Here is a 26021-nt window from a genome sequence, read left to right as displayed (position 1 = left end):
TGGGCTCTGCATATGTATTTCTTTGAAGAACCTTAAAATGACTTGATGATAATAGAACAAGATTGCATTTTTACATGACTTGAAAAATCCGTGGTCAAGTATTTAATAGAGTCCATATGAGAGAATCAGTTTTTTTTTGTTATTTTTTCCTTTATGACTCTGAGCTAGGTTGGCCAATTCTCAGATGGCATGGTTGATCAGTGGTTAGTAAAAATACATGTAGATTTATTTCTAGCATTTACTCTCACTGTTTGCTTCTTTCCATTATCAGCTTCTCTAAGTTGTATTTGTTTCAGTGATTGAATTTGTATTCCTTTGCTTTGATCTTCGATACACACCCTAGAGTATAACATTCATTTAGTCTTATAAACAAACAAAAGCTACAATATGATTAAAAGTTTGACCTTCTGGGTAACCACTGTCAGATCTCTGGTCTATGACTACCTTGGTAAATGGCCCAGATGGACATAGAGTGGACCCCCTCAAGGAAATATCTAAATCCTATTGCATTTTAAAACCCATCTTATTGCTAAAGTATAACATGCATATATAAAAGTATTCAAACAAAAATTTGAGCTTTTATCATAAAATGAACATACTGATTGACTCAGAGGAAGATACAGAATATAGCCATCACCTTTGAAGTTTCCTTTCTGTCCTCTCCCCGCCCCCTCATCTATTCTTCCAAAGATAACCAATATCTTGGCTTTTATGATAATCCTTTATATGATATTCTTTAGGTTATTTTTGCATAATTATGTGATGTTAAATATTAGAGTCAAACCCCCCATCTTTTAAATTTTAAAGGAAACAAAAAATATGTAAGTTTTTAAAACTGAGTTTCTTTCACTAAATATTTTGTGAGTCACTTATTCTCCTTGTGTGGAGTTTGTTGATTACTCATACAATGTGTGAATATTTCATATTTTAAGTATTCATTCTAGTTTGTTGGGCATTTAAGTTGTTTGATAGTATTTACTGATATGAAACTCACTGCTCTAAGCATTCCTATTCCTCTGTACTTTCACGCATGTGATTACACAGTTTTTCTGGATATAACTCTATATGTGAGTTTGCTGGATCATAGGGTAAAAGTATGTTCAGCTTTACTAGATTGTGTCAAAACATATCCCAAAGGATTATATTAATTTGCATTCCAACCAGCAATGTCTGAGATTTCCCTTAACTCTACATCTTCTTCAATTCTTATAATTTACTGACCATTTAACGTTAGCCATTTTGGTGTGTATAAAAAAATCTCACTTTAGTTTTAATTCATATTTCCCTAATAATTAATAACATTGTGCACCTTTTCAAATATTCATTGGCTATGTGAAATTGTCCTATTTTGTGAAATGTTTTTTCAAGTGTTTTGCCCATATCCTCCCTATTGGATTCTTTCTCATTTCCTAATGTTAGCAGTTCATACATACTTTGGATATGAAGCTTTTCTCAGTTACACACATATATATATATGTGTGTATATATGTGTATGCCAAGTATCTTTTCCCAGTATGTGATCTGTGTTTTCACTTTCTTAGACATAGTTTTAATGAATATAAAGTTCTTAATCTTAACTATATAGCTATGTATTTGTATAATGATTGTTCTTTTTAAAACTTTGTTATATAACTTGAATTGAGTAAATGTAAAAGGTGTATGTATTCTATTACACAAATAGTCAAGAGAGTTAAGTTATATGCTCAGTGTAAAATGTTTTCTAAGTAAAATAGTTCAACAATGACAACTGAATATAGATCTTGATGTCTCATCATGAAAACATTTCACTATTGATAATTTTCAGCCTTATTATAGGTTGTGAATGCCTTCCGTGTCTTTTACACTAAAGAATAAGAGTGGCTTTAATATAGCATTCAATGTTTATTTTTTAAAAATCCTATTATTGTTGTTCAAACTCTGAATCAATGAAACTAAATAGTATCCTCAAACTATATGGTAAGTTGTTTAAAAATATAAACTTACTATTGGTAATTATCTATGTAAGTGAAAATTTTCTCTGTATTTTGCAAAAGAAAAAAAACTGATCAAATGATAGACAAAAAAACTAGAAAATGAATTAAAGTTTATCTTCAGATTAAAAGGTAGATATTTAAAAATAAAATACTCTGAGTATCAAAAGCTTTGATTATAGAATTTTGGTCTCATCAAAGCATTCTCATGGATTAACTTAATTATAAAGAAATACAAACATTTTAACTTAAACATACATCAATAAAATATATTTATTATAATTTATGGATATAATTTCTATTTAATCATTGAATCAAGCAAGCACAGAATGCCACTGCAAACAAAATATGAACATGAACAATTCAAAAAAATCAAACAAACAAAAGCCATATTAGTTCATGGGGCTAATCTAAGCTTTTTCTAGACTGATGGTAAAAATGCTACTTTCTCTGAAAGATAAAAAGTTTATGAATATGGAATATCTTTTAAAATCAGGCCTGTTAATTTCTGGATCATGGAATCTGAAGGAATCCTCAGAATGGCTTCATATTGTTTCTGGGTTCCCTGAAAATTTCTGTATAATCTTCTATCTGTATTTTGAAGGCATGGAAGAAGAGTACACAAAAGCTTTAATTTCATTTCCACTTTAAGTATCCTAGATGACAGTATACTGCAGAATCAAAGAAACTATCCACCCCCAGCCTCAAGCAAAAGAGAACTTCAAGAGAAACTGTGAATTTTATAACTTTGCAGGGTCTGTGTAGGTTACAGTGATACTTCATATTTGTTCAAGTTTTTGTTTTTTTTTTTTAATTTTGATCCCTTTAGTGTCTTTGAAGGAGTCTGATTTGTCAATCCATCTCTCCTGGTTCTGATGATTCACTCATATTCAGAAAGTTAATGATAATTAATTTATTAGTAACTTTTAGTATCTCATGTCAAATACTTTAAGGAAATATTCCTAATAACCAGAAACTGTTTATCAAATCAACCAATTAACTAACTAAAAACCAACATTTTCCCTAATTTAAAAAGCATCTTTTAATTGGTAGATTTTATCTGTATTAATCATTCAGTTAGGATGCTTAGAATAAGAGAAATCATAATTATAACTATTTTAGAGACGAATAACCAAACTTAAAGGATGTGCATCTTAAGTCATTTAACAAATTGAAAAATTTAGCAATGGATACTACCACTTCTCTGTGTCTATTTAGTAGACTGTGAAAAATCTTAAAAAGTGCATTTGTGAGATTCTATATTGTGTTGAGAAATGAGCCATATTTATACTTAATGTACATCATTATTGAAATTCCAACATTGAAATTTAAAACTGTGATCTAGTTTTCAATCTAATTTTAACAATAAAACCTTACACATATTTTGCTAAAAGGAAAAAAAAAACCCAACACTTCCTATTAATTCTATCCCTTTTAAAGTAGTTTGCTGTTTTTAACATTTCTCTTTAATCTTGAGATGGCAGTGAGGGGTTTTTGTCCCTTCATTTCACTTTGTCTCTATTCTTTTTATGAAATATTCTCAAGGTATTAGTGAAATTGAATAACTCAGAAACAAAATTATTAGAAGCCATTTTGTGAGATGAACAACAAACAACATACCACAGCATTGATCTCTCATGAAGACTTTCAAAAATATTCTCACCAAATCACTACTATTTCTTCCTAATCATCAGAGCATATGATAGCTAAATTATTTAAAAATTAAGGATATTTTCAAAAACTGAACTTAGAATGTTTTTAAGGAGTAGAAGTTTTTAAGAAGTAGAAATTTTTTAAGGAGTAGATCCTAGAGAAATTAAGCGGGTAAAACTTCACAAGAACATTCTTTTTGTTGTTAAAAGCAACAATCAGTGATAATGTTGGCAGCTAATTGCATAACAGTGTAGATTTGACACAGACCTCTGACAGTACATTTTAGCTTCCATTTATTATGAAGACATTCACCAACAAAAATGGGAAGGGACAGTTTCCCCTCCCATCCCTACTTTGGTAAGTTACCGCAAAATAAAATTGATTTAAGTGACAAAGTCTCAATATCACTGTTCTTTTCACACACTGTTTAATGGATTCTAAATCTGTGCAGAGAATCATATTTAAACAGTGCCTAATTCTAAATAGCATCCTAACCATAAAAATGGGACTCCTCTGTCAGCACAACGCAGATCTCCTATGGAAGATTTTAAAAGACCCATGCACAGAGCTGCAAATATTTCATTTTAACTTCCATACCATCCCATGCTGTGATGTTTTCCTTGTTCCTTATGTGCAGGTCAGTCTGCATATTTCCCACAGAATTCCCGCAGAGGACCTTTGACATGTACACAAAGTTATAAAAACATTTGGTTGAGCCAGGCTGAGAAATATGGAGACACATTCCAAAATTTTACCCACTAAAATCCTGTAAAAATAAGTTACAAAGAGAAAGCTAATTAATCTGAGTGAGAAGTTGCCTTTATTCAATTTCTTTACTGTAAATTTTAAGATGTTGTTTCCACAGATATCAGTGGAAACTACAGTCAGTAACTAAAATTGAAATAGACACATTTAAACATATTTTCTTTGTCTACTTTGATGGCATGAAGATGATAACAAGGGAAAGACGGTGCTACTTTTTTTGTTTGTTTGTTTTGGGTGATCTTTAATGTCAAGAATAGTACTATATCATCTATATCATCTAAATACACTCTATGGCTATTTGGCTCATAATATTGAAACCATCATCTTTTTTAAGTGAAGATACAAAAGGTAAGCCAATACCACAGTTATAATACATGCATATTCAAGGACATATAAAATATGATACAATTGGAAGGCATACAGTTGTTTAGCAAAACACATCCTTGATTGGAAGTAATATGTTTGGATTACAACTGATTCTGTTAATCTTCAGTTTCATCTCTTAAACAAAACATTATTTGTAGACCATGTTAGTGATATATTTCATCTCTTTTTATGCTGAATATAAATAATATTTTAAAACATAATTTTTGCTTTTCAAAAGTTTTAACTTTACAAAAATTTGCAAAGATAGTTCTCATATACCCAACACCCACTTCCTGCTGCATTTGACATCTTATATTAGTATGGTACATGCATTACTATTAACTAACCAATATTGATGCAGTATTTTAAATTAAAAAGCCATACTTTATTCAGATACAAGAGCTATTTTTAGTGGAGAAAAATTGGAGGACTTATGGAGAATGAAGGAATCTGTAGTTTTACAGACCTGAGCTTTGGTTAACCTTCTGTTATTAATATGTTTTGTGTCCTTACTCACTTTCTAGCCTCACATTCCTCATCTGTAAAGTTGTAAGACTGAATACTATAAACTCTGCTTCCTCACTCTGAATTATCTGATTAGATTAGTCATAAGAAAATTATGCAATAGATGTTTAATAATATATTACTTAAACTACAAGTACAATAGATAAAGTTTTGCTTATTTAGTCTTTCATAAAATGCTCATTATATAAGATTCTGCTAAAATTAAGAGAAAGAGATACTATATGTGATAAATTTCTACATTTTTAATCAAAAAGAACAAACACATAGGTATATATTCAGTTTTATTTTTCTTCTAGTGAAGGAAATCTAGTTGAATAATATGACTCCCAGATTGAATGAGACATTTTATCTTTCCACCAATAATTACCTACATTTGCCTCTCCCTGAAACTTAAACATGGGAGACATAAATGAAACTATTTCAAAAATGTTTATCTTTCCCAAAAGGCACTGAGAAAACTGCAATTGTTCTGATAACAGAGCCCCAATATTCAAGATTTAATAAATATCCTTGATTTTTTGAAACTCTATCAAGTGTAAATAGTGATTATGAACCAGTAGTTGTTTATTAAATACTACTAGTACTCCTTCTCCTTCAGTAATATATTTTTCTGGCTATATATATATATATATATATATTGTTTTTTTTCAGGTAACATATTGTTTTTTTCAGGTAACCTAAATCATGTAGTCAAATAAGTATTCACAACTTCTTTGAATGTTGGGATTCCCAGGTGGCGCTAGTGGTAAAGAAGCTGCCTGCCAATGCAGGAGATGTAAGAAATGTGGGTTTGATCCCTGGGTCGGTAAGATCCCCTGGAGGAGGGCATGGCAAACCACTCCAGTATTCTTGCCTGGAGAATCGCATGGACAGAGGAGCCTGGCAAGCTATGGTCCAAGTAAGAGAGGTGGCTTCTTGTGGGAGATAATTGGTTTGCAAAATGAAATAACATGAGAGCTAGACCCAGTAAAATGTTTCAGAACCCAACAGGGGGAGGCCAATGGAAAGGGAAATGTTATGAATAAAGGTAAGGCAGTAGAAACATTTGTTCAGCAACAAAACAACCCTTGGTAGGAGAGGTGTTGAATATAGAGTTAAATCAATAGACTTGAGTATTAAAAGAACTGGAATTTCAAAGTAATGTATTTCTACATAGTTCAGTAAGCAATGAGGAATAATAAAATAATTCTTGTGAATCTGAAATTGAGTTCCCTTTTAAAAAATACTATACAATGACCTCAGATACTGTTTTAAATTTAGAAATAGGTGATTTATATCACAGGGGTTAATGTGAGTTAAAAAAATCTCATCTTCCATATTAGAGAGTCAATAGATACTATCTTGAGCAGATGAATCAAGAAATGAGAAAATACCAAAATGTTTAGAATTATGGAGGTAATTACCAGAACAAAATATAGAAACCTAAATAGGTCATCCCATGGAAATAAGACTAGAGAGGAAAGTGTGGGGTTGGATTGTCTCACTTCACACTTCACAATTTCTTATCCAGAGGAGGGTAATAAGGACATAAATGACTCTCACATATCACTAGCACAAATATTTCCACTGTGGTACAGACTCACATATCAATTACTTATAAGAATATTAGCTTAAATGTCTCTCATTCTCAATTGAAATCTATTTTAATGGAAAACGTGCAGTTATTTGGGAAATGATGGCAAAGCACAAGGGACAGTAGAAGCAAAGACATGACTGGAATGAATGGCATGGTTTGTGCAGCTTGGCTGTTGCATAAAGTATTGCCTCTGTGAGGTTTTCCATGATGATTTGCTTTGATTTCACACCACTCCTTTTGTATACCACAAACATCTAATACTGTTCTCCAGTATAATTTTGCTTCATGGACTTGCCATCCCTATATACATTAAGCTCCTTGAAGGCAGCAAAGTTAATGGGCTTAAAGTTGGAAATAAATATACATACATATATGTTAAATTCCTCTGGTCTGAATATTTAATTTCTTCATCACTCATGCTTTTTGATTTATAAAGTTTTTTAAGAATGACTGAATAGGTGATCCATAAATTTAGTGCTAGGAAGATAAATAACCTCTGAGGAGAAACTGAGTATATGGTGTTTTGGAATTATTCAGTTGTCATGAGACTGATATTCTTGAGGATTATAATATATACTATATAATATGCTTTTTATACCTTAGGCAAAACTTCTTTGAATTTAATTTTTTATTTGATACTTTTAAGAATAGTTTTAAGGCAAAGAAATATAATTGCTTTAGAATGAAACAGAAGACCTGGATGCTTTCAGTTCTCAACACAGGTATAGCTACAATTTATTATAGGAGCATCAATAATTTATATGCTTCTACTAACATAGTTTCAGAACAAAGTAGCATATTCAGGAACATATTTTCACCATCCTTTCTACTCACTTCTTCCTTTAGAATTCATAGAGAGACTCACAAACACAAGTTGTCCAAATCATTCAATATGTTACTATTAGATAAAACTGATGTTCTATTAGCATTTTTTAGGAAAATAAAATATTGCATTGGTAACCTAATTATTACAAACTTGCAGGCATGGCTGGTACTTAGCAAAATATTGAAATCAATGATAGCTTAAAACTCTTTCAATTCACCTTTTAAGATGCTTTATAGCTCTACTGGAGAAGTCCCATCCCTATGGTCTTGCTGTTGGTGTCCATGTAACTGTGCTTCCAGGTCTGTGTGCCCCTAACATGGGCAGGATACAATACTCTCTAGATCAGGGGTCCCCAACCACCAGGATATAATGCCTGAAGATCTGAGGTGCAGTTGATGTAATAGTAGTAGAAATAAAGTGCACGATAAATATAATGTGCTTGAATCTGCCTGAAACCATCCCCCACACCTGGTCTATGGAAAAATTGTCTTCCGTGAAACCCATCCCTGGTGTCAAAAAGGCTAGGGACCACTGCTTTAGATAGACCTTACTCTTTTCTCCTCCACCCACCAGATATTATCTCTTCACCAACCCATTCCTTCAGACACCGACTTTTGGAGCTAGTGGGAACAATGGAAAGTACACATTTAATAAGGAAGAAAATAATGTATGTCAAAGTCAAAGCTAACTAAATATGTTAGACCTCTTAGGTAGTATAATATTCTCGGCTCACTTGAAATACTAAATCTTTTCAATAAGTGCCTGAAAAATCATGAAAGTTTTTAACATAAGGGCAAACTAGCAGATTGCTACACAGTAGATATTTTTAGGCACATTTTGGTGTCACTTAAATCTTATCAGTGAAGTAATTTTCTGTTTCCACATAAACTAGGCCTTCCCATGATGTCAAAACTGAGTAGCAGAAGAGTGAACATGAAAAGTATTAACTAGATAATTCATACATCAAAATAAAGATTGGATTTGGAACATAAATTTCAACCTATCATTTTCATGAATGTTATTTTTAATAAATTAACACAGTGCTTGCTTATATCAACTGTTACTGTAAAACTTAAACAAAATATTTGCCTGTATAGGTGAAACCTGAACCATGTATGACTAGGGTTGGGGTGAGGAAGGAAATGGGGTGGGAACATTTGCTATTCAGACTTGATTACCTAAAAGTTTGAATCCATACTTTGATTCTCAGGAAGCAAATATTAAAAACATTTTCTAGTCCAGATCAGGTTATATTCTCTCTTTAGACTAATTTTCCCCCATCAATTTATATCATCCATGCTGATATTTTATCAAGTATTTTGACTGCAAAGAAACTTAAGAATAGCTGGTCAACAATTCTTAAAATCTCCACTTGTATACTTCAAGGCAGTTATGAACTCACTCCTCACATCTCCTTTATAATCATACATTTCAAATAATGCTATTACTTCTTTAAAATTCCAAATTTCTAATCACATAATCTTACTTTTATATTTTGGGCCATATATAAAGTTGATACACCTACCAGTATCAAGATACTGACTAAAAATGAAGGCAAAGGTAGACCATCAAGACCAGTAACTAAACTAATAGGCCACCCAATCCTAAGTAAGAGAATCACAGTAAGAAACATAGGTTGAATCATCAAAAGGAAGAGATGATGTGATAATTTATTCATTTCTTCAGCCTTATGACGGTCACCATATATATGAACTCAATGAAGCCGTGTTGAAGTTTTATCTTGAATTCTTTTATGAAATAAATTTATGAACCAAGTGATTTTGAAAACATAAGTAATACATATTATAAGAAGCAGCTTTGTCTCCTTGCAATAATTCTAGATTAAATTTGGTATGCATAGAGTATAAATCCAAACTCTAACTAGAAATTTTTATACAAAGATTATTCATACATATGTTGAGTTGCCATTTTCCTTGACATATAAGAATTGCTCATAAAAGAATACATTTTTCTTTCAGATCAACACAGCCTGTGGATCTTTTTTACTTTCTATTAATCTTAATTTTCATGAACTTATGCTTATCTCATGTGTTTATATCTTATATATATAAAATGTACCACATAGAGGAGTTAAAGTAAAAGTTACTTTAACTCCTCTGTAACCACAACTCTTACTGTTCATTATTTTTTCCTGTTTTTTTTTTTTAAATTATTGGAGTATAGTTGATTTACAGCGTTGTGTTAGTTTGTTGTGCAGCAAAGTAAATCAGTTATACACACATATATATAATCCACTCATTTATTTACTTATTATTTTGGGCTGTGCTATGTCTTTGCTGTTGTGTTGGCTTTTATCTAGTTGCCGTGAGCAGGGGCTACTCTCTAGGTGCAGTGAGAGTTTCTCATTGCAGGGGCTTCTCTTGTTGTGCAGCATGGACCCTAGGGTGTGTAGGCCTCAATAGTTGTGGCTTCCAGGTGCTAGAGCACAGGCTCAGTAGTTATGGTGCATGGGCTTAGTTGCTCTGCAGCATGTGAGATCTTCCTGGACCAGGGATTGAACTCATGTCCCCTGAATTAGCGGGAGGGTTTTCTACCACTGAGCCACCAGGTAAGCCTAGATTTTTTCCCCATATCGGTCATTTGGGAGTACTGAGTAGAGTCCCAGCCTACTATTCATTGTATCCCTCTCCATTCACAATGGCTTCCTTATAATTTTTCAAATACTCAGTCACACATGTACGTTAGGACATTTATACTGGTTTTTCTCTTGATCTGGGACTCTGTACTCAAGACACGAACGTGCTCACTGTCCCTTTTTCAATAATTTATTCCAATGTCATGTGAAGCGAGACACCTTTCCTAATTACCTAATTTAAAATTCTAGGTTCCCTATAATTTCTCAGTCAGAACTCCCTATATCTCTTACCTATTTTAACAACATTAATAGATGAAGTGATACATATTTTTTCATAAATAATTCTGACTCCCTTTACTTTGACCAAACTGTTGATTGTTTTTTTCAGTTTTGTTTGCTTTTAGATTTCTAATGCTTAGAGTGATACTTGGCATATAGTGGCTTTCAATAATATGACTACAAAACAGGTATTAGGATTATGTATCAGTATATGAAAAATGTAAAGTGGTTAAAATATATGCTCTTAAATTAAACAGCATAATACTAGAGTCCAGCTTCATCACTTTCTATTGTAATTGTGTAACTTGGAGCAAATCATTAATACCACAGGGCTTTGGTTTCCTTGTCTTTAAATTGAATAATAACAATTGCTACTTGTATTATTAATAGGTTCCTGTATTATGTAACAAATCACCACACATTGGATGGCTTAAAACAAATCTTTTACTGTCTCATAGTGTAGGTGCTCAAAGTCTCAAATCTGCAAGACTATGCTCCTTTCCATGCTCTGGGGGGAGAATTTTCCAAGCTTTTCTCCTAACTTTTGGTGCCTGCCATCAATCCCACTTTAATCTTTGTCTCCACTGCCAGATGCCCTCCTCCCCTGTGCCTCTCTGTTTCCAATATTTATAAGTTCGTTAGCCATTGGATTTAGGACCTACTCACCCAAATCCAGTATGATCTCATTTTAACTCGACTGTACTGGCAGAGACATTTCCAAGTAAGGTCATATCCAGGTCACTGCAATATAAATGATAATAATGAGAAAAACAGTGTTAAAATAGTTATCTCATACTACATATGAGATATGCTATGTGCTATTATATAATTTGCATGAGTTAAGTCCTTCAAATCACCACTCAGTTAGTTGGTATGATTACTTTCTCTTGATTACTGGTTGAAAATGGAGACACAGATTAAATAAATTGTCTGAAGTCACACAGTTAATTAGTTGTAGAGTTGAGATCAGAGTACAGCATATCTGGAGCTCGAGGTTTGGTTCTTATTCATGATCTTACACTCCATTTTAGTGATATAATCCCCTTTCATTTTCTACATTTCTCTCTAAACTGTCAAAGGCAAGTGTCTGCTCTCTTGTTTACCACTGTGTACCCACAATATGGAACACTTCCTGCATCAAATAGGTGCTTTAAATTGTTACTAAATGACTGGCCTGTGGATAGGGTATAAGTTTATACACTTTATGTTTATAAATAAATATTGAGCAGAAACTTTGATCCTGATTTCTCTCTAAATTAGAAAAGAATAAGCTTGAAAACAGTAGTCCTTGTCTGAATATTGTGGATGAATCATCAATTGGTCAACACTGAAAACCATGTAAATCATATTATAATCAACAATCCATTTAGTAATGGGTGTGAAAATATTTTTCAAATAATGATTTCAGAAGAATTACCATCACAAATGTAATATTCCCGTTGGATCACATCTCCTCTCCTAAGAGATTTCATTTTCCTTAATTTTAGTATTCCTTTATAGTAGGAATAATTATGCTTCTAATCACTGGTTAATTCAAATTGTTCAAATCTTTTAGGAGATTTTCAAATAAAAAACGCAGAGTATTCACTTGCTATGTACTGTAAACAAAACTATCATTCATTTTGCCATACTGTAACTTCTTTGATTTTACATCTAAAAGAGTAAATATATGCAGAATATCCTCAGATTAAAGATCTCTCAAATTATTAGAGCATTACCTCTAAATATGAACTAAGTTGTTTGTTAAGAATATTAGGTTGATAATCTCTAATATTATAGTATTACAAGTAGTAAAGTATTACACATGTATATGCAGATAAGTTTATATATAAATATACTCTATAACAAAATAACAAGTGAAAATACTCAAGATTTAATAGAAGCCAATACATACATATGGGAAGAGGAAAATATATATGTCAATCAATATTTGTAGAATGCACGAGTATAGAAGTGTACCGACTCTTCGCGACTCCTTGGACTGCAGCCTACCAGGCTCCTCTGTCCATGGGATTTTCCAGGCAAGAGTACTGGAGTGGGTTGCCATTGCCTTCTCCGATAGAAGTGTAAAAATACAGACAAATTGGACACAATAAAGATTTGAGAAACAAACCCTCATATATATGGAAAAGGGAATGACAGAGATGGAAAAATCTCAGAGAAAAGATAGATTCTTCAACAACTGTCCTTCAACAAGATTTGAGTATATGAGAGAGTAGACCCACTGTCACAAACTAAAATGTATTACATATAAACAAAATAATTAAAAGTTGAAAATCTTAACTGTTAAGTGTGGATATAAAAACTTAGACCTTAAAACAAAGCAGTGACAGATTTTTGAAACAGGATATGAAAACACAAACTATCAAAACTAAGTTTGTATCTTAATATACATGTTATAACAAATGTCTTTTTACTCTATATGTTAAAACTAAATATTAACTAGAGGGCTTCCCTGATAGCTCAGTTGGTAAAGAATCCACCTGCAATGCAGGAGACCCCAATTTGATTCCTGAATTGGGAAGATCCCATGGAGAAGGGAAAGGCTACACACTCCAGTATTCTGACCTAGAGAATTCCATGGACTGTATAGTCCACGGGGTCGCAAAGAGTTGGACATGACTGAGCGACTTTCACTTCACTTCATGATTTCAGGACACTTCCAATTCTTTCTCTTTATGAAAATACTATATAAAATATAAAAAAGTAAAGAATACAGAAATACAGAAGGAAAAATGAAGTACTTATAAGCTTATAAGACAGTGATGATCTTTTTTCTATTCAATTTGTGATAATTTATTACTAATATTTTCCTTGTTTCTATAAACTTCTACAACATGTGGCATTTGAGTTTAGATTTTATAAGTAAAATCTGACTGAAATATTTACTAATAGAGTCTTACAAAATCCTTTAACACATATTTTTAGATATTCAGTACTTTGGTTAAGGTCTGATAGTATCTAAGTTCTTATACATATTGCAAATTGTTCTCTTGAAAAGTATCCATTTATTCCCACTTCCAATATATGAAAGGGCTTGTTTAAAGCTCTCATTTTCCAACACTGGATATTATATTTTATTCTCTTACCAACTTATGGATCATAAAAAAAGCATTTCATTGATTTAATATGAATATCCATAAAAATTAAACTATCTTTGAATATGCTTCATGAGCATTTCAACTTTCCTTTTACAATTTCTTTTAGTTTGTTTTATCCAATTTATCTCTGTATTACCATAACTAAAATAGTCTTCAGTAAAATAATCAGTGCAACTCATTTTATTTTCAATTTGATTTTATGCCTACTTATTTCATTATTTCATTTTTGGTCTTATCCTCAATTAGACTAGGATATTGCCACCTTTCTTTCTATCTCTCTTTAACAAAAACATATATAAACTCCCCTTGTACCCCTAGCTGCTGATTATATTCTCTATTAACATAGATTCTTCATTAATTCATTTAATTTTCAACTTCATGAAAGAAACTTATAAATTACAGCAATAAAAAAGTGAGGACTAGAGTACACTTTCATTTCCTACATTTTATTTCTACTTAGAAATGTCATGGCATGGAACTGCTACTTCTAAATTTTGTAATACAGTTTTGATATTGATCTTATCTCCTTCTAATTGACTTTTCAGATATTTTTAATACAACTATCATCATACTATATGACACTCTCCACTATTTTTTTATGAATACTCAATAAATTAGCTTCTTTTCTTTCTTATATCCTTTCTCCTCCATCTTAATATCCTAATTTAATTACTTCAACATTCTTGCAACACACAGATTTTACTGACCCTCTCCCTTTGTTGCCTCAACAAATCTAACCCTAGATGAACGCAATTCTCAGTTTTGTTTCAGTATTCATTTTGGCTTGTATCAAGGGAAGTCAAATCTATTGAATAAAGTCACACAAAAAGGATGCATATCCTGTAACCATACAAAGTCTCAATGATCACTCTCAGCTCCTCCCTAGCAATTGCTATGATTCTCTGTATAACTCATATATTTACCATCAACCATAAACACTTCAAACCAACTCGAATTCCCTGAAACATCTGAACAACTCCCTGCATTTCCTTTCATCTTGCCTTATACTTTTCAATAACAACAGTAGCCATCAGATGTACCAACATGCAAACTTACCCACATCTGCACCCAACTTGTTCTTCTTTACTACTAAAATGGAGGAATTCTCTCTTCCCATATTGAGGACCAATCTCTCTTTTGGAATTTACCCTTTAACTGCTTACTCTCAAACAGATCTTTGGCATTAACTTTTAAACTAGTTTAATCTTTTTTCACTAGAAAAAACTTCTCATCCCTCTTTTTATAGCTATTACCTGGTCTCTTTACCTTGTATAAAACCTGTCTCTATTTCCCTACTGTTCATTGTGTCTTCACTTCCTCAAATTTATTAACTCCAAGGTCACCAATAATCTCTACGTTGCTAAGCACAGTGGTGTATGAATGCATGCTCAGTCATGTCTGACTCTTTGCAACCCAATGGTCTGTAGCCCACCAGTCTCCACCATCCGTGGAATTTTTCTGGCAAGAATACTGAGGAGTTGCCATTTCCTCCTCCCAGGGATCTTCCTGACCTAGGCATACAGCCTGATCTGTGTCTCCTGCACTGGCAGGCAGATTCTTTACCACTGTGCCACCTGAGACATTTATTTAACTGTTGTACTGAAATATTCTTTTCATTTGCTAGAATTTTTAGTTACTTCTGGCCAAAATATCTCTATTTATGATAAAGATTTTGGCAACAGGATTTACTTGGATTGATGTTATCCTCAAAATCCTAATTATCAGTGGGCTTACCAAATCAGAATACTTTTTCAGTGTTCCTCAACTACTGGGAAAAGAACAAGTACAGGATTAAGGCACAGTTAATCATAAAAATGTGAAATGCCAGGCTGGAGGAAGCACAAGCTGGAATCAAGATTTCTGGGAGAAATATCAATGACCTCAGATATGCATATGACACCACCCTTATGGCAGAAAGTGAAGAAGAACTAAAGAGCCTCTTGATGAAAGTGAAAGAGGAGAGTGATAAAAGTTGACTTAAAACTCAATATTAAAAAACTAAGATCATGGCGTCTGGTCCCATCACTTCATGACAAATAAATGGGGAAACAATGGAAACAGTGACAGACTTTATTTTCTTGGGCTCCAAAATCACTGCATATGTTGACTGCAGCCATGGAATTAAAAGACACTTGCTCCTTGGAAGAAAAACTCTGACCAACCTAGACAGTATATTAAAAAACAGAGACATAACTTTGCCAACAAAGTCTCTATCTAGTCAAAGCTAAGGTTTTTCCAGTAGTCATGTATGGATGTGAGAGTTGGACTATGAAGAAAGCTAAGAGCCAAAGAATTGATGCTTTGAGCTGTGATGTTGGAGAAGACTCTTGGGAGTCCCTTGGACTGCAAGGAGATCCAATCAGTCAATCCTAAAGGAAATCAGCCCTGAATATTCATTGGAAGGACTGATGCTGAAGCTGAAGCTCCAATATTTTGGCCACCTGATGGGAAGAACTTACTCTTTGGAAAAGCTGCTGCTGCTGGGAAAGATTGAAGGCAGGAGGAGACGGGGACGACAGAGGATGAGATGGTTGGTTGGCATCACTGACTTTATGGCCATGAGTTTGACCAAGCTCCGGGAGTTAGTGATGGACAGGGAAGCCTGGTGTGCTGCAGTCCCTGGGGTGGCAAAGAGTCAGACATGACAGAGCAACTGAACTGAACTGAATCATAAAAATTATCACTGCCAAGCACATCTGAGAGATTATTTCCCTCATCACTTCTTAAGAAAATTATACAAGCAACAATACTAAGTATATTAATAGCTTTTGCTTCTGAACTTGGTTGTTGAACAGCTTTACTCCTCTCTTTTATGGAAAGAATCAGATATACAATCTACATATTCTTTACATTGACATAGCAAAGTTGTCACTGGAAAGAAATGTAAGAGAAGGAACACAACTCTGGTTACCTTAGAAAACATGTTGTCTGTGATGGATACTACTTGTCCACATTGTTTGGTGCATCTTATAGGGCCCAATCCTGGCTCTAGAAGTAAGTCTGATCTCGACTTTCTGCTTTCTTTCTTTCTTTTTTTTTTGTCACACTGTTTTATAAACTTTATGTTAGCTATAACTTTATTGGTTCACTTTTTCTCTATTTATTGGGTATAATAAAGTTAATCCTTGGTTCTAGTAATATGGTTATCTCTTAGACTTTATTCCTATTTAGTTGAGACTCTAACTTTTTGCATATCTTTATATGTATTTGAACAGGAGCAGACCTCAGGCTGTGTTAACTATCTGCCATTTCAGCTTATTTTTCTCTATGATTTTTTATTATTGATACTAAAAATTACTATTATTATTATTATCCTGAATTGACTCCCAAACATGAGCCAAACACAGTGCTAAGCACTTTATATTCATTCTTTATTTTCTTCTTCTATTAATCCTTTTAGTTTATAATTATATTCATTTTACTAATAAAGAAACTGACTTTCAGCTATGTTACATGAATGATAATGAGCACAGAGCTGTTTAGGAGTGAAAACGGATTTGAAGTCAGAGTCTCTTCTCTAGTATTTTTGTAAAGCACTTTAACACATATACTTGGTATATGGATGTATTTTTTTTTTTTTTATAAATTTATTTATTTTAGTTGGGGGCTAATTACTTTACAATATTGTAATAGTTTTTGCCATACATTGACATGAATCAGCCATGGGTTTACATGTGTTCCCCTTCCTGGACCCCCCACCCACCTCCCTCCCCATCCCATCCCTCTGGGTCATCCCATTGCCCCGGCCCTGAGCCCTTGTCTCATGCATCGAACATGGAATGGTGTTCTCTTTCACATATGATAATATACATGTTTCAATGCTATTCTCCCAGAACGTCCCACCCTCACCTTCTCCCTCAGAGTCCATAAAATTGTTCTATGCATCTGTGTCTCTTATTCTGTCTCGCATATAGGGTTATCGTTACCATCTTTCAAATTCCATATATATGCATTAGTATACTGTATTGTTGTTTTTCTTTCTGGTTTACTTCACTCTGTATAATGGGCTCCAGTTTCATCCATCTCAGTAGAACCGATTCAAATGTATTTTTTTTTTTTGGATGTCTTTTTAGAACTTATAATTTTTGACAAATCACTTCATATTATTATTTACAGATAACAGCATGAAAAATAAATCACAGAGGTAAGTCCATAGTACAAAAGAGTAATAAGGTACCTACATTTTGCTGATAAATTTAAAAATTGCTGTTTTATTTCATTTAAATAGGGTTTATTTTACATTATTAATTATATTTGTTTGCTACTCACTTTCCATAACAGAAATACAAAAAATGTCTCTATTAGTTTTAAATAATTGCAGTAGTTATTTGTATACTAATATATTTTCTCTCACAGTTAAATTTCTTAATACTAATTAATTTTTGTCCAGGCATTTTTTGATTCTTCTTGAAGTAAGTTTTTTAATACAGCACATTTTAATCCCAGAAAAAACAACTGGAACTTAGTCAGTTTCCTGTGAGATAGATTCATGTTGCATTGGTAGTGAATGAATAAGATATCTGATTACAAAGTGACAAGTGACATTTTGGAAACAGTAATTAATGTTAACTTGATGTGGTTAACAAGGCAAATGGAGGAGGAGAAATTGAGTACAAAGATCTCCTTTTTATAATGATCAAATATATACAGGCATTGTTAGGAGTAATATTTTTTAATTCCCAAACTGAAATTACTTACATTACTTATATTGATTGAAAATCAATCAAATTCATTTAAAATAAGGGTTATATGTTCATTTTTATTGTATAAGTTGTTAAATTAATTGTCCACCCAAATAAAAACACAGTAAGAGGTAATGGCTTTTCACACAATGTGTTTATATTAGAAAGAACCAGAGAGACTACATCTATAGCACCTGGAATTTAAATACAAGCTTGTATTCCTTCCATTAATTGAATCTTGAAATAAGTGGAGAATTAGTTGATAAAAACTTTGGAATACATATTTGAAAATAATACCTCATTTAGGTCTCTTTGATGTATATGTAATTTGATAAGTTTATTTATTTGCTTATTTTTAAAAAGCTTTCAGATAGAAAAATTGCTGACTAAAATAGAGAAAAAAAGTGATATCTTGAAGACAAGTGTCTTCCCCAGGTATATAAAGTCAATTATAATAGCTTCATTTAAATTTAGAAGGAAAGAAAATAAAAACATAAAAAATTAGTCTGGTGGGAATTATGTTAGGCAGTCATTAAAAGAAGCTCAAAATGTGGGTGGAGATGTGAACAGGGAGGGAGTCATACCATCATTCTTATTTTATAATCTAATCTTTGGGCATTTGCAAAGAGAATGTTTAATTGCTTTTCTGTATCAATACTATGTGAAATACAGCCATAATTACATAATATCTTATATCTTAGCAAAATAAAAAAGAACAAAGGCATGGTTTCAATGGACAGTGTTAACTCAGGTAAACTGCCTTTTTTAAAAATTACAGGTCATGGAGTCAATTTTAAGTCAAAATGATTGAAGTTAGATATTAGTACTTGAAAATTAAGATAAAACCTAAAGTACCTACATGGATTTGACTACTATGTTTGTTAATTTGTGTATATCAAGTTTAATCATGCCATTTAGGATAAGTGAAGTCTGGATAAAATTTAGTTTGAACTAGATAGATGCAATTATCCCTGAACTTTTGCTGCCAGGAAGATGCTTAACAATGTGGTACCGGATATATCAAGTCACTTCCCAATATAGGGTCAACTTTCTTGGAAATGAGATGAGAAATTGCTTTCCCCAACAAAGGGAGCAGACAATACACCCCTGCCTGTCACTGACATATAGGAGATAATGTTGACTCCAATTCAGGGCAAAGATTCCCTGAAGAGTCCTTCAATAGAGAAGAGATGCTATTTGCGAAAACAAAATGAGACAAAACAAAATAAGACAGACCTTCACAAAGCATAAATGAAGGAAGAAGAGCTTTATTAAATTAAGATGTTAAAAATTTCCTTTAAAGTTAACTCTTAAATCCGTTACCAATGTATTAGCAGCACCAATGATACAAAATAGCCACTAACACAAGTTAAAAACTGTGGAGCAAGGAACTTTGTCAGAGACTGACAGAACAGCAAAACTTGGGCAGTAAAGAGAAACAGGTCAACTAGAACACAAAGAGGAAAACTCAGCCACTGGAAATTGATAGTATTTATGATTCTCATTATAACAATAAACAAAGGTGTATACTTTTCACTGTGAAATGTTGGCTTAAGTTTTTTCCAGAAATCTTATTTTTTTCTTTAAATATCTCAAGTTATTTATCCCAAGTATTAATACCTATAGATCATTGGACAGGGGGAATGAATATTAAATAGTAAAAGGGAAAAATCCAGATATTGGTGATTATGTGAAGGAACTGGCACTCACATTGCTAGAGATAACATGACAACATGTAGAACACATTTAAGTTTTTAGATTCTAGGACAGAACAATTTCTCTCCTGGAATTGATGCTAAGGAATAATAAGACTAAGAATGTTGCTGCAGCTGCTAAGTCGCGTCAGTCGTGTCCCCCTCTGTGCGACCCCATAGACGGCAGCCCACAAGGCTGCGCCGTCCCTGGGATTCTCCTGGCAAGAACACTGGAGTTGGGTTGACATTTCCTTCTCCAGTGCCTGAAAGTGAAAAGTGAAAGTGAAGTTGCTCAGTCGTGTCTGACTCTTCGCGACCCCACGAAATGTAGCCTACCAGGCTCCTCCGTCCATGGGATTTCCCAGGCAAGAGTACTGCAGTGGGTTGCCATTACCTTCTCCGAGACTAAGAATAAATATTCATATATTAGAATATTCATTGTAATTTTCAATTATGAAAAAAAATGAGTATGATGGTTAATTTTATGTCAACTTGATTAGACTATGGGGTGCCCAGATATTTCGCTGAACATTATTTAGGATGTGTCCATGAGGGTATTTAATAAATTTAAGTCAGTGGACGTGAGTAAATCTTATTATTCTCCCTATTGAGGGTGGGCCTCAAATAGTTAGTTGAAGGTCTGCACAGAGCAAAAGACTGAGTAAGGACAATTCACTCTCTCTGCCTGTCTTTGAACTGGACTAGTAGTGAGCCCCTCCCTGCCTTTGGACACAGACTCAGACAGGTACTACACCATCAGTTCTCCTGGGTCTACAACTCGCTGACTACAGATCTTGGGACTATTCAGCCTCCATGATTGCTTGAACTAATTCTTTATAAATACTCTCTTCATTTCTTTTCTATAATTATACATACACGCCTATTGGTTCTATTTCTCTGGAGAACCCTTACTAGTACAAGGGGTAATCTAATTGTTCAAAAACAGATAATGGGTTAAAAATTTACACTGATGAACACAAACACAGAAAACCTGGAATTAAACACTGACTCTCAAACACTCTATACTATTTTCAGAATCTTACTATTAAAATAGAGTTTTATGCACAATCCTCTGCATATTAAATTAAGTAAGCTTTTACTTTCCTCTCTAAGGTATTGCCTGGATTGTTTGCTTGATACATTCCATACCAACTATAGTGGATTAAAGATGGTCATAAAGTTGTCACTCCCTTCTGAGAAGTGCACTGTAATTCATCATCTCACTGACTCTATGCTTCACATGTGTCTTCTGTGACCAATAGAATATTATGGAAATAATAATGTGCTAGTTCTGGGTATCCTTTAAGGAACTTTTATTTTCTGTCTTTGGAACACAGCCATCATGCAGGTCCTTATGGCAGACTACTGCAGTCTCCTTTCAAGCAAACTTCCTAATCTCTAAATTAAAGCCAGAATCAAGTTTCTAGCCAAAAGAGTAAGTCATCTTCAAGTCAACCCACCAGTTTCAGTTGAGCCCCCTGAGCTGAGGTTATATAGAACAAGGTTGAACTATCTCCTGAGACCTGTATAAGTCTGTTGTTTAGTTGGTAAGTTGTGTTTGACTTTTTTGTGACCGCATGGACTGTAGTCCACCAGGCTCCTCTGCCCCTGGGATTTCCAGGCAAGAACACTAGAATGGGGTGCCATTTCCATCTCCAGGAGACTCTTCCTGACCCAGGAATCAAAGCTATGTCTTCTGCATTTCAGGCAGATTCTTTACCACTGAGCCAAATCATGAGCATATTAGTGACAGTTATTTCAATATAAATCTGTGGTTTCCAAACAGATCTCAGAGTGCTGTAGTGAACCCCCAAAGGTTCCATAGACATTTCAAATTTTCAGGAAAAAACAAAATATGTGACAACTATCAGATACTGTATGATTCATTACTTTCATATAGTTTACAGTCTCAACATTAGAATGGATTACAATTCTTTCAATGCCAACATATCTTCACAAAGCTGGGTTTTTGGCAGTCCCAGGTAGAAAATAAAGTACTCTGTGAAAATTATTTGAAAAAAAGAAATGATATTGTGATATCCAGTTTCCAAGGCTTGAGGAGTTAGGCTGTGCCCAACAGGTACAGACATCCCATTTGTAAGTAGTTATAGTTATTTGGGAATTAACTGTTTTTCCTCTATTTTATGTGTATTTTTTTCAAATGGTATTAGGCTATTGCTCTGTCAACACTTATTAAGCTGTTTATCCCACTTCTTAACAAATATAACCATTTTTAATTAGAAGTACTGTGAAAGAGAAATATTGAGACACTGAGAGCCTCATAAACTGAGAGAATCTGGGGAATTCTGCTATAAATCCTTACGGAATGCTATTTGTTCCATAAAGTAAACATTCAATTTATTACAAAAATGTTTATAATAAAATGATTAAGTTAAAACTAGTATGCAAAATAATTTATATAACATACAGTATTTTAGTATGGTCTGAATTCTATAAGATCTTAATGTAGATATACTTTTATTTTAGATAAAGGATGAAAATAGATATGTTTATTTCTGGCTAATGAATTATGGAATGTAGAAAACAAAACCTCAGGCTCTAAGGACAGACTTTTCCTCTAAATTTGATAATTTACTACTGGTGCATGCATGTGTGCTCAGTTGCTTCAGTCGTGTCCTACTTTGCAACCCTATGGACTGTAGCCTGCCTGCCAGGCTCCTCTGTCCATGAGATTCTGCAGGCAAGAATACTAGAGTGTGTTGCCATGCCCTTCTCCAGGGGATCTTCTCGACTGAGGGATCAAACTTGTGTTTCCTTTGTCTGCTACACTGCAGGTAGATTCTTTAGGCATTGAACCACCTGGGAAGCCCAAAATGGATATAACTATAGGACCAAATTCATGGTGTTCTCATGGAAATTAGTTTTTAAAATTGTTAATGACAATAAGTAGCATACAATTCAATACATGTTTGCAATGATTATTAGTATGTTTTGTTGTTGTTTAGTCTCTAAATGTGTCCAACTCTTTTGTGACCCCATGGATGTAGCCGGCCACCTCCTCTGTCCATGGGATTTCCCAAGCAAGAATACTGGAATGTGTTGACATTTCCTTTTCCAATTAGGATGCTTACTTATTTCTAATTATTTCTTTACTCTTCATGAATGAACTACTTTGTAATGCTAAATATTATTAGAAATGTTATTAATATTAAGGCAGAGACATTCATGTTACTCCTCTATGGCCAGTATTTAAATGCTTTTTCCAGTTTCTTTCCTTTCTCTTTTTCCTCCCCATTCTCCTGAATTCTGATCTTGCTTAAGGAATATGATGGAAATACAGCAATGGGTATCATACAATGGACAATACTGAAACTGCATATTCTAAAAGGAACACTGGAACAAGACTATCTTATATTTTAGCAAGGGGTTTTCTATGATAATAAAGGAAGAAATAAATTGAATAAAGATCTGAAATTGAGCCTTGAATTTAGCTAGGAACAGTTCTAACTGTAGATGGGGAGATTTAGGTGGAGAAGTTCAAAGTGAGAAAAGATGTGGTGCCACAAATGAGTCATGGCAAGTGGTGAGGAATGAGAGTGACTGGAGAGTAGGCTCTGATGTCTGGTTCACATTAGTGCCATTTCTGTTTAGGAATGTATGTATGTTGGGGAAGCCCCCTGGTGGCTCAGCGGTAAACAATCCGCCTGCCAGTGAAGGAGACTCAGATTTGAATCTTGGGTTTGGAAGACCCCTGGAGAAGGAAATGGGAAGCCACTCCAGTTTTCTTGCCTGAGAAATTTCATGGACAGAGGAGCCTGGTGGGCTATGGTCCATGGGGTTGACAAGAGTCGAACACAACTTAGTGACTAAACACATACACATACACACACACATACACACACACACACACGTATGTGTATATATGTGTGTGTGTGCATAAGTGTGTGTTTGTGTGTATGTGTGTGTGGTGTAGGGAACACCTAGTTTAAATATAGTTGGGCAACTCTTCCTTTTAATGCTTGTCATTATCATATCGGATTATTGTACCTGTAAATAAGTGTAAATTTAACTCGCCTAAGATTATAAGGTTAATAGGTTTGAGGAAACATGTTTTAATATTGATCAAGAAAAACAAAATGTCCTTCTGCCTTAATATGGAGCCTAAGAGTAATTACTTCCAAAGCAATGGCCTGTGAGTTTACTTGACATTCTAAATATTGAACAAGTCTATTCTTAAAATAATGATGTATAAATATGTTAGAAAAATGTAAATTATTTGCTTTAATGCAAAGTGATACCGATATGTCATCTATAATAATGATGTAAATTTTATTTTATTATTTATTTAAGCAAAAATATTTCTTACAACTATATGGAATGCTTAAACGTGACATGAATCATGAAGCTGATATATGACTAACTGAAGTTTGTGAAACACTACATTAAGAGAATGGATTTGACAAATTAGAGGAACAGGAGCATGAAAGTGATGAATAATACTATGTCCTGAATATTTTGATCGAGGGATTAAATAGCTTTGTTCTCCCTGTAACTTCACTTCCCTAGTTTACTGAAAGTACCTACAGTTCCTTGCCTTTGATGTGTGATATTGTGTATGTGTCACAGCAAAGGCCAGTTTTTGACTGGTGATTTTTTCCAGATGACTAGCAAGAACATTAGGGGTTCCACCCCGGCTTGCATCAGTCACCCAAGAGGGCACACCTTCCTGCCACTCATCTCATCTGATTAACACTCCACAGGCTGATAAATATGCTCCCTTTCCTAGAATTTTTGGTTTTCATAAGAAGGGCATATCTTAATGCATATAATATCTGTCATTATAGAGCAAGACTCACACAGGGAAAATTTTGAGTTCTTCCCAATTCTAGTCAATTTCAGTAAGTACTTGTTCTATCATTCTTGACAAAGATAAAACATATTTTTGAAGCAGGAAATTAGTTAATGCATAACTAAAAGCCCTGAGTTTCACATAAGTAAAGGAAATAGTGAAAACTTAAGAGATGTTAATACAAATATTGTGGATATGCTTGAAAACTGGAAATGTTTTTCCTAAAATAGGTTTGTGACATTCTAACGTCACAATATTTTTTTTAAATTAGTTTATTTATCTATTTTTTAACTTTACAATATTGTATTTGTTTTGCCATACATTGACATGAATCCACCATGGGTGTACATGTGTTCCCCTTCCAGAATCCACCTCCTACCTCCCTCCCCATCCCATCCCTCTGGGTCATCCCGGTGCACCAGCCCCGAGCACCCTGTATCATGCATCGAACCTGGACTGGTGATTCATTTCACATATGATAATTTACATGCTTCAATGCCATTCTCCCATATCATCCTGCTCTCACCCTCTCCCATAAAGTCCATAATACTGTTCTATTTATCTGTGTCTCTTTTGATGTCTCGCATACAGGTTTATCTTTACTGATTGACTAAATACCATATATATGTGTTAGTATACTGTATTGGTGTTTTTCTTTCTGGCTTACTTCACTCTGTATAATAGGCTCCAGTTTCATCCACCTCATCAGAACTGATTCAAATGTATTCTTTTTAATGGCTGAGTAATATTCCATTGTATATATGTACCACAGCTTCCTTATCCATTCCTCTGCTGATGGGCATCTAGGCTGCTTCCATGTCCTGGCTATTATAAACAGTGTTAAATATTTCTAATTTCTCTAATATTTATTGCCACTTCAAATTCCGTTACTTCTCAAGTAGATTAATATCTGACTGGGTGGGAGGGAGATTCATTAGGAGGGGATGTATGTCTAGTTATGGCTGATTCACACTGTAGTATGGCATAAGTCAACACAATACTGTAAAGCAATTATCAATTAAAAACAAATTTTTAAAAAAGTAAAAAAAGAGCAACTTTCAAGATAATTGGAAAACTGAATCTTATACATTCTTAAAATAGATATGAAACTTTAAGAAAATACAAAGCTATAACTCACAAGTTCTAAGTCTATTCTGGTCAATATAATGTAAAACATG

At 33.6% G+C, this 26021-nt stretch overlaps 1 protein-coding gene across 1 annotated transcript in view; it reads right to left on the bottom strand.

The window, feature by feature from the left end:
• Positions 1–9955: 9955 nt before the first annotated feature.
• LOC145521911 (uncharacterized) overlaps positions 9956–26021 on the bottom strand; it is a 488447-nt gene continuing 472381 nt past the window's right edge. Inside the window, exon 3 of the mRNA XM_081530877.1 lies at positions 9956–11297. Coding sequence (XP_081387003.1) covers positions 11295–11297 — 3 coding nt within the window. The 3' untranslated portion in view covers positions 9956–11294. The remainder of the gene's footprint in view (positions 11298–26021) is intronic.

The sequence above is a fragment of the Giraffa tippelskirchi genome, chromosome 9 (assembly GCF_054371585.1).
Source record: "Giraffa tippelskirchi isolate mGirTip1 chromosome 9, T2T-mGirTip1v1.2.pri, whole genome shotgun sequence".
NCBI lineage: Eukaryota > Metazoa > Chordata > Mammalia > Artiodactyla > Giraffidae > Giraffa > Giraffa tippelskirchi.
The sequence above is the reverse complement of the archived record's forward strand: the minus strand, read 5'-3'. Positions and strand labels throughout refer to the sequence as shown.